This window comes from Danio rerio, chromosome 16 (assembly GCF_049306965.1).
Source record: "Danio rerio strain Tuebingen ecotype United States chromosome 16, GRCz12tu, whole genome shotgun sequence".
NCBI classification, from domain to species: Eukaryota; Metazoa; Chordata; class Actinopteri; order Cypriniformes; family Danionidae; genus Danio; species Danio rerio.
In genome coordinates, this window is record NC_133191.1 from 26,581,424 (window position 1) to 26,590,783 (window position 9,360).

The 9,360-nt window shown below is 34.6% G+C and overlaps 1 protein-coding gene and 1 long non-coding RNA gene across 4 annotated transcripts; both read left to right on the forward strand.

The window, feature by feature from the left end:
* Positions 1–108: 108 nt before the first annotated feature.
* Positions 109–9,270, forward strand: si:dkey-29h14.10. Of its 2 annotated transcripts, XM_073925415.1 has the most exons (6): positions 109–189; positions 6,768–6,800; positions 6,899–7,031; positions 7,125–7,175; positions 7,425–7,559; positions 7,829–9,270. In XM_073925415.1, exons 1-6 carry the CDS (start codon positions 148–150, stop codon positions 8,026–8,028), a joined length of 594 nt encoding a protein of 197 aa, XP_073781516.1. In that variant the 5' UTR covers positions 109–147; the 3' UTR covers positions 8,029–9,270. The 2 variants fall into 2 exon arrangements, with proteins under 2 accessions (XP_073781516.1, XP_001340673.1); XM_001340637.9 differs by having other exon boundaries at positions 6,768–7,031.
* On the forward strand, positions 812–4,160 carry LOC141378059 (uncharacterized). 2 transcript variants are annotated; one of them, XR_012391644.1, is made up of 5 exons: positions 812–882; positions 2,111–2,212; positions 2,337–2,407; positions 3,615–3,799; positions 3,965–4,160. It is a non-coding gene; the product is annotated as an uncharacterized lncRNA (long non-coding RNA). The 2 variants fall into 2 exon arrangements; XR_012391645.1 differs by having other exon boundaries at positions 2,337–2,403; positions 3,965–4,103.
* Positions 9,271–9,360: the final 90 nt, after the last annotated feature.

The following is a 9,360-nucleotide window of genomic DNA, read 5'->3' on the forward strand; positions in this document are numbered from 1 at the left end:
CAGAATGACTCAATAAACATGGGGGAATTCATTCTGGAATTTACATTCTCAGCGCGCATGCGCGTGTAGCCTACGTAACTTATATGAGCGGTTTCGTTTTCATAAGCCATCAAAAAAACGCTTTCAGTTGACGTGTTGGCATTTTTGATGATTGTTAAAAGATGGACGGCACGGTTGTTTTATCTCCTGGTAAGTTTTGAACTGATAAATCACTCGTTTGGTCAATCACTTTTTAACACTCTTTGTTGTTGTTCCCAGATAGCAGGCAGTAATCGGCCCGAGCTCGGCTGCCCCCCGGCGCCTCCGGCTCCGACTCGGCATCGGCGAGTGTTATCCGGGCCGAGTGCGGCCCGCAGCTCGCTCGCGCACATGCGGTTGTGATGCGGCTGTAAAGCACTGGCCCGATTCCGGTCAACCATATCCTGGCCGCTTCTTGCAAGGACTCGGCTGATGGCAACCGATTAAGTTCTTATTTTATCTAGTAATCTGTTAGCTCCACGTTTAATGATAATTTGAGAAAATATTCATGGTACGATAGCAAAAAAACAAAAAACAAAAAAAAGAATATAGTGTGGATGGTCGCAATGTTTAGACGCAAACAAAACAATATTATTTATAAATCGATTATACATGTCATCTCGAGAAAAACTATGTAAAATTCGCTTATTTTTGAGATAGCACGCTCCTGTGCTGACTGTTTTTTTTTTAAAGCAGAAGTTGGTTTCATAATAAACACATGCGTGACTAAACTCATGATCCAAACTCCAATCCAGACGGTGGCGGTAATGCTCCGAAAAGCTGGTTGTCAACCACCATGGCACGAAGATCACAAGAAGAAAAAGTTTGGTTTTTCAAAGATTCACGTGGAGTCCGGTCAGAAAGGTAAGCTTTTTACTGCTTGTGTTCTGTATAATTAGCGAATTTAGAGCTTAAAACATTTCCACGGTGTTTGGTTGTAACAGCGTTTAGTAATTTAAAACAGTTTGATACGAAATGTAACTTGCTTTAAGAAACACGACTGGAGCTAATGTATGCTAACGCTAACAGTTACAAACACGTCTGAAAGTTCCTTTTCCTTTTACACAATGTTAGATTGTAACGTGTGTAGTAACTGAAAACTATTTTAATTATTTTAAAGAAACATGAAACGAATTTGTGTGTATGCTAACTTTGCGTTAAAGAAAGTTTCTGTAGACGAATCCATTAACTAACATGGCAAAACGTGTTTTTTTTCCTGATTTAACATTATAAAGAACCGTGGATGTTGAAAAAATCATTGTACAGGCGTATACTTATCCAACAGTATTAATTCTGTGATTGTGTAAATAAAAACTAATCGTTTTGGATTAATAAAATATTATTGTTTATCTTGTTTATGCAGTTAGTCACGAAAATGATCGAAACTCGACTGTTTACTATTCTCTTTAAATTATCCAAGAGAAATATATTACTATGCACTTTAATTCATATGTGTGAATCAATTATATCTTTTGTTCAAGCTGTAATGGTCAGTTAATATAAAACTGAACATCTTAAAGCAGATTTTGATGTTTTTTTTTTTTATGTTATTGACAGTGATAAGTTCTGATTTAAATGAATGGGTAACAATATTTGTTGGTTAAGTCTTATTGTTCTTGTTTAACAAAGGTTAGTGAGATCATTTTGCAGCACATCACGACCAAAGAAGTCAATGGCACACTCTTTTGAACGTGAATAGGCATGTTATAGTTGTGTGCTAAAAGTCCATAAGCTGTAAACTGCTGATACATTTTCAACATAGATTGAGCTTTTCAGACATTACATTACTAATTGCTTCACAAACAGCTGAAATGGTTTATTGTTATTGGCTATCATCATCAAACATTTTTCACAATGGTAGGTTAATCTTCATGGGTACAGAATAATGCATGTGCTTGACCATCTTACAAATCTATGTCTCAGATTCATAAGGCTGTCACTCTGCATGAATCTCCGAATAAATCTTGTGCAACCTTCTGTGTACTGATTATTTACACTATAGGTATTATATACATTAATTAACTTTGATAGTATTTCAGGATTTGAACTTTTCTTTACGGGAGGTTAACAACAATGTGATGTTTTATTATAGATGCATATGAGGAAGCTCGACTCAAACATCCACACGCAACTGTGATTTCTGACTGGTAGACAGATGAGGACGATGACTGTCATACATCTAAAGACAGAACAGGTTTGTTTGCAATTATTTTAAACACATACTGTCAACATTATGTCATTGATCTATTACAACCTGTGAGTTTTGCCCTGGCACTATACTAAAGTGATGTTTTGTTTTGTAAATGTATCTGATTAAGGGACAGTATGGACACATCTATACCATGATGAAGAAAAATTATTTGGAACAAAGAGGCTGGATAAAAGGCAGGTATGAAGATTTCAGAAATCAATGCAGCACCACAAGTACCATCACCATCAATGACTATGGCAGAAATCTTAAGACCACCATCAACATGCACAGATACTGTACATTCCAGTACACCAGGCTGTCCAAACTACGGCCCGCGAGGCTTTTTATAAATATCAATAGAATCTGGCTCGCTATACAAAAATGAACGTAATTCAATAAATAACCACCGGGTGTCGCTATTACATGCATTCAATTAAGCAGCAGTTCTTGTTATGATCTATCTATCTATCTATATCTATCTATCGATCTGTCTATCTGTCTGTCTGTCTGTCTGTCTACACACAGTTGAAGTCTGAATTATTAGCCCCTCATTGATTTATTTCTTCTTTTTTAAATATTTCCCAAATGATGTTTAACAGAGCAAGAACATTTTTACAGTATGTCTGATAATATTTTTTCTTTTGGAGAAAGACTTGTGTTTTATTTCGGCTAGAATAAAAAGCGGTTGAATTTTTTTTATGAACCATTTTAAGGTCAAAATTATTAGCCCCTTAAGTTTTCAGAACAAACCATTGTTATAAAATAACTTGCCTAATTACCTTAACTTGACTAGTTAACTTGATTAACCTAGTTAAGCCTTTAAATGTCACTTTAAGCTGTTTAGAAGTGTCTTAAAAATATCTAGTCAAATATTATTTACTGTCATCATGGCAAAGATAAAATAAATCAGTTATTAGAAATGAGTTACTAAAACTAATATGTTTAGAAATGTGTGGAAAAAAATGTTTAACTCTCTGTTAAACAGAAATTGGGGAAAAAATAAACGGTGGCTAATAATTTAGGGGGCCTAACAATTCTGACTTCAACTGTATTTATATATATATACACGTGTCTGTGTGATGTATGTAAAATTTGGCCCGCGACAACGTTTGTTTTTTTGCATCTGGCCCTCGACCCAAAAAGTTTGGACACTCCTGCAGTACACCTATGAACATTTACAGTCTTTGTTCTAGTGCAGTTTGAGATCAAGTCAGAACGTATTGCATCTCGTGATGTCTTTGTAAGAATTGAAGACATCACTAAATTTGTTAAGGTTTAATGCAGCTAGAAAGTAAAGATCAACTAGAGAATATCAGCAGTGTCTAACCCACTGTTGTATTTACAGAAGTTGTATGAGAATAAGCTACAGGTTGATTTATACTAATCTGTTATTTTTCTTTTTTAGCACGACTGACTGAAGTTTTAAAATCATGCAACGTCATAAAGCAGCAGCTGGGCCTGATTCTCACAAAACCAAAACAGACGTGATGAAATTCCAGATGTAAACACATTTGACCTTCCTTTGGCCAATTTGATTTGGAAAAGCTTGAAAATCAACTAAAGGAGCAGCCTGAACAAATGAAGAAACTGGTAAGTTCAAGCTCTTGCTAATTTCAAAGTGTTTTAAGTTTATTTGTTTTTTTTGATTGTTTTTTTTTTTTGCTTCGTAGGTAGCCTACTTTTTTCCTAATTTTTTCTTTTTTTTTACATTAGTACTTGTTCACTACTAATTATCTGTTTATCTTTTAATCACAGATGGAGTGAGGACAAATGTCCATACCACGCCACTGATAAAGAAGTGGAAAAATGCATTACAAGGTAGCTACAACTTGCCCCTGACAGGGATGGAGGAAGAAAGAAGAGAAAGCTAATGTGTCAAATGTCTACATCACTATTTTGTTTTATTTTTTAAACAACATTTTATGTGTATTAGGATGTTCCCTGATACTTGAACAATTTGTTTCTTTCATTTGCATTTATATATATATATATATATATATATATGTATATGTATATATATATGTGTGTGTGTGTATATATGTATGGTATGTATGTATGTATGTATGTGTGTGCGCCAAATTCTAAAGAAACATCTTGATACATTTTTAATAAACGTAATACAAATAAAATTATAAATATAAAATTGCACAAGACGTGTATATATATGAAATGTATAATCATCTCACTCATGTCTTGCTGTTTGTGCAATTGCTTTTGTTCAAGTTTATTTAAAAAAAAGTTTGACTTTATACTTCTGCAATTATATATATATATATATTTATATATATACATATATATATATATATATATATATATATTTGTTTATTATTATTTTAATGTTTTATTAAAAAATGTTTCAAGATGTTTCTTCAGAATTCTGCAGTACTTTTTACAAGTTTGACTTGGATATTTTATGGATTGTCATTGGTATTTTTAAGATGTTTCTTGCTATATCTTAAATTGGTTTCTATATTTAGGTTTATATAAAATTTAGCTGTTTTTTACAAATTTTTAATTCAAGTCTATTGGGAAAACAGGGTTGTTTTAAAAAAACATCTGTGTTTGTGTGTAATTTTTAGATTTTTTGTTTAAATCTTTCTGTGTGTCTTTATTGTGTTGTTTTATTGTTGTTTTTATATTGATATTCTTGTGCACTACAAAATTATTTATATAATTTTAGTACTATTTTTTTCATGCAATCAATAAACGTTTAACATTTATTTATTTTGTCATTTGTCTGATTATTTTCGTTACAGAATATGTATGCAGTTTGCACTTTATTCAAAGGTTAAACGCAGTGCTTACACTTTGTGTTTACATTATAGCCTGTGTTTGCTGTTATATAAATTCAAATGGTTGTAATACCAAATATCAAGTACCAATGTAATACCAAAAGGTTTTATAAGGTGTATAAATATGGAGTCGCGCCAGCTCCGGGCCGCAGCGCACATTACCCTCGCGCCGATTCCGGCGCGGATGCGCAGCGTCGGCTCGCTTACGGCGGCCGCATCTGGCCCGCTTGATTCGGGCCGGAATCGGGCAGTGAGTCCACAGGCATCCGGCCCGAGTCCGGCAGCCGAAGTTGGGCCGAGGGGTTAGTCTCCGGCAGGCGACAATCTAGCCGGAACTGGCCCGAGTGTATTTTGCTATCTGGGTTGTTGTTTGTTTGTTTGTTTGTTTGTTTGTGATAATAAGGAAGCAGAACACATCGTTATGTCCTGTTTGTTAACAAAAAATACAGGAGAGGTGTATTATTCACAATAGAGCACATTTAAAAATGATATGTAACATTTAGTCATCAAAGATGCAGTTTAAATATTACAAAAACATATAAAGAAGCTTTTTTAACTACAACAATTTTTTGCTGTTTTTTCCAAGCACACCTTTAGGCATTTTTAGACTGATAGATAAAGATGTTTCATTTTCACAATATGTGCAACGTTATGGATGTGACATTTGCAGTAAAAACTCAAAAAACAAATTCATAGAAAGTATATGTTAACATTGCATTGAAACATCGGTTTATATTTTAAATAATGATTAAGTACAGAGTTAAGGGATCAGAAAAATATCAATCTGTAAACATTTTGATATTTCAAATGAGGAAAATAAACATACATTATGGATGTGACCAAAAAAGTCTGCAAGTTTGCAGTATACAACACACTTGTAGAAATTTTGTGAATTAAACTGTACAACCCCAAAGAAACAATGCTAATCAAAAAGATAAGAGTTGGCTCTCTATAGAACAAACATGATTGATTATATTTATTCATTCGTTCATTTTCTTTTTGGCTTAGTCCCTTTATTAATCTGAGGTTGTCACAGTGTAATGAACTGCCAACTTATCCAGCATATGGTTTTACGCAGTGGATGCCCTTCCAGCTGCAACCCATCTCTTGGAAACATCCACACACACTCATTTACACTCGTACAGTACAGACAATTTAGCTTACCCAATTCAGCTGTACCACATGTCTTTGGACTGTGGGGAAAACCGGAGCACCCGGAGGTAACCCACGCTAACACGGGAAGAACATGCAAACTCCACACAGAAACGCAGACTGACTGAGCGGAGGCTCGAACCAGCGACCTTCTTGCTGTGAGGCGTCAGCACTACCTACTGCTCCACCATGTCGCCTGTTTTTATTTGATTTGACCTATGTATATTTATGAGGAAAAAGCTAGGTTATGGATGTGACATCTCTCCGTTATGGATGTGACAGATGTGAAATTGGCACTTGTGTGACTTTGTTAAATCAAATATTATAGTTTGAAAACTTTGACAGAGACACTTTAGAGTATTTTCGCAGTACTGTAAAATACAAGCCTACACAAAAAACCTAGAAAGGGTTTCGCTATTTTACAGAAAATTTATTTTTCTATGTCAAGGTCGACATTTGCATAAAATTGCTCATATATTTTTGTTCCTAAGTGATGCCCTGTTTACGAACATATTATGGTCAGGGCATTTGAGCATTAAACATACATATATTATACTGTTGCCTCAAAATTTTCTTTAGTTTTAAACCATCTTCCTTATTTTCTTTTTCTGCAGAAAAGCTTTTACAGCAATATTTGGGCTTCCTCAGTAAGTATATGACTGGGCCTTTAGTTCAGAAGATGTCCTGCTGTTTGTGCCGATCCAACAAAATCACCAAACATGAAGAACAGGTTATTACATCTCAGTCCACAGACATGCAGAAAGCCTCCAGACTGATTCAGATTGTCATTAAAAAGGGACAAAATGCGTGCAGCTCTTTTCTCAGTTGCCTTGGACTTTGCAACCCAGCATTGTATGAAAATGTCACTGGATTTCCCGGTTAGTGTGTACAGTATTCCCTTGAAAAAAAGATCTCTGTTGCCGTTTGACTTGATTATTCATCTTTTTCTTTATGCATTTGTTGTCATCAAGCACACTTTAGTGACGAGGGTCATCAACATTTAGAGGAAATTCCTCTCTCAGGTAAACATATTTGCATACTTTGCATCATATGCTATACACTTTTCTCTTTGTCCTGTTTTAGGAAGTGTCAGGGTGGTGAATTCATTTAGCACTTCCTCTTTAGGGTTAATAAATACACTTACTTCACGTTCTTTACCTTATAGCCCACTGTTCAAAATAACTAGGCACATTGTTTTGCTCTCCCACATCCTTTAGTGTGTTTTGTGGTCGCTTATAATGATGTGTGTGTTATTGGTCTTCTCGTTACAGATAAAGTGCAATTTACACCTTATATTATAAACATACAAAACTCTTCCCTGAGCAACTGCATTATTGGGAACAACAATAACCAATGCATTGCCTGTGATCAGCATGCTCTGCTTCCTCAGAATGATGCAATCAGCGGTAAGAGGAAATATAGAGTATTATATTTTATACATGTAAGCTAAATAATGGTAATTAATTAATTCAATATACAGTTTTATTTAACTTTCATTATTTGTTCATTAATTGCATATGTAACATCATTCTGCGATTTGTATATTTATTCGGTGTACTTTTTATTGTATTTCACATGGATTAGTCACGTAGTATAATTTTAGATATCAAAAAGCTGACCAAGTGAACTATTTCATACATTAATGAATTTTTACTTATTTATTTTTTCAAAACAGAGGAAGAAACGGCAGATCCTCAGAGCCATGATCAGCTGATCCCACCGCAGGACACAATAAGTGGCAGCAGCATCATTCAAGTGGAGAAATCCAGCATGGAGTATGTCATTATTGGGGACCACAACAGCATGACGGTCACAGAGAGCTGTGACTCAGATGTTGAGGAAAATACAGAGACTGAGGCTGACATGATCAGTTAAAAGGTGTGAAATGGTGATCAGGGGAAATTCAGCTCGACCTATGATTGTACACTGGAAGGATATATTTAACATGCCTTCTTTTGACCGATGCTTTGGTGCTCAGGCAGAGCTTATTTTACACTTCTGTGCTATGAGCTGAAACTGTTTTTTTTTCCTGATTGATACTGAACTGAACTATGTTTCTCATGTTTTAATGAGTACAGCAATGTTTATTGTTTTAGCTGAAGTATCTGAAAAGATGCTGGCTGACATCGTAATAATGTATTATGTAGTCTTTTTATAAGCTCTCTGCGAACATAGATGCTCTGTATGCTTTTTACATTTTATCTTAATGCAAAATAATAATAATAACATGTAAAGCACCTTGTAAAACCTATGAAATTATTTAATTAAGATGAACTATTTCGTTTTTAAAACTAAATCTTTAGTGATTTGACTGCTGGATTGCTCCTAGATTGAATTCAAACATGTAATATTACATTCAAATTAAAAGTTTTAGACCCTCACCATACGAAATATGATAGAAAACATTGTTATACATAATTTATAGGAATCTTTTATACTTCTAGGTATTTATTTGGGAGCCCTCAAAGTTCCTGGAGCCCTAAGCAGCCACTTACCTTATTGGTTCAATCCGCCCCTGTTTACTCTAGTACAGGGGTCACCAACATGGTGCCCGAAGGCACCAGGTAGCCCGCGAGGATCACATGTGTTGCCCGCAGGTCTGTTCTAAAAATAGCTCACCGTAGCGCCACTTACCAGTAAGCTTCATCTAATATAGAAGTAATCATTTAAAAATGTAAATATTTGCAGAGATATATAAAAATAAAGTGTTGCACATTGATACATTAAATACAGGGTATTTCCTACCCTGTTAATTCATTGTTGATAACTTTTGTGAGAATCATTAACATGATAAGTGTCTTCACATGGATGAATATCATTAATTATTACCAAAAACAAAGTATAATTAAAAGTAAATTGAGCAAATGTGTTATTTGAGAAGTGTTTATCAAACTGGTAGCCCTCCACATTGATCGGTACCCAAGAAGTAGCTCTCAGTTTCATAAAGGTTGGTGACCCCTGCTCTAGTAATATCTGTTCTTATGATGTATTGAACGTTATTCTATTATAATGTCTCTGTGTATTCCTGTAAGAATAGTGATAGATTCAATCTTTTTGTTGTGGGAAAAAAAGTTATTTTTATGAATAAAACAGTCTTATTTTTTATACTGAGAAAAATATGCATCCATTTGTGATTTTGGAGTAAAAACTTTAGGTTGCAGATGCAAAAACCTCTAAATGCCTCTGAAATGTTCTCCTAAAATGAGC

Excerpts from the sequence above, each read along its gene's own strand:
- si:dkey-29h14.10 (XM_001340637.9), top strand. The coding sequence starts at position 162 with ATGGACGGCACGGTTGTTTTATCTCCTG. Across the intron at positions 7,176-7,424 it reads AGAGGAAATTCCTCTCTCAG|ATAAAGTGCAATTTACACCT; the intron begins GTAAACATATTT and ends TTCTCGTTACAG. Across the intron at positions 7,560-7,828 it reads TCAGAATGATGCAATCAGCG|AGGAAGAAACGGCAGATCCT; the intron begins GTAAGAGGAAAT and ends TTTTCAAAACAG.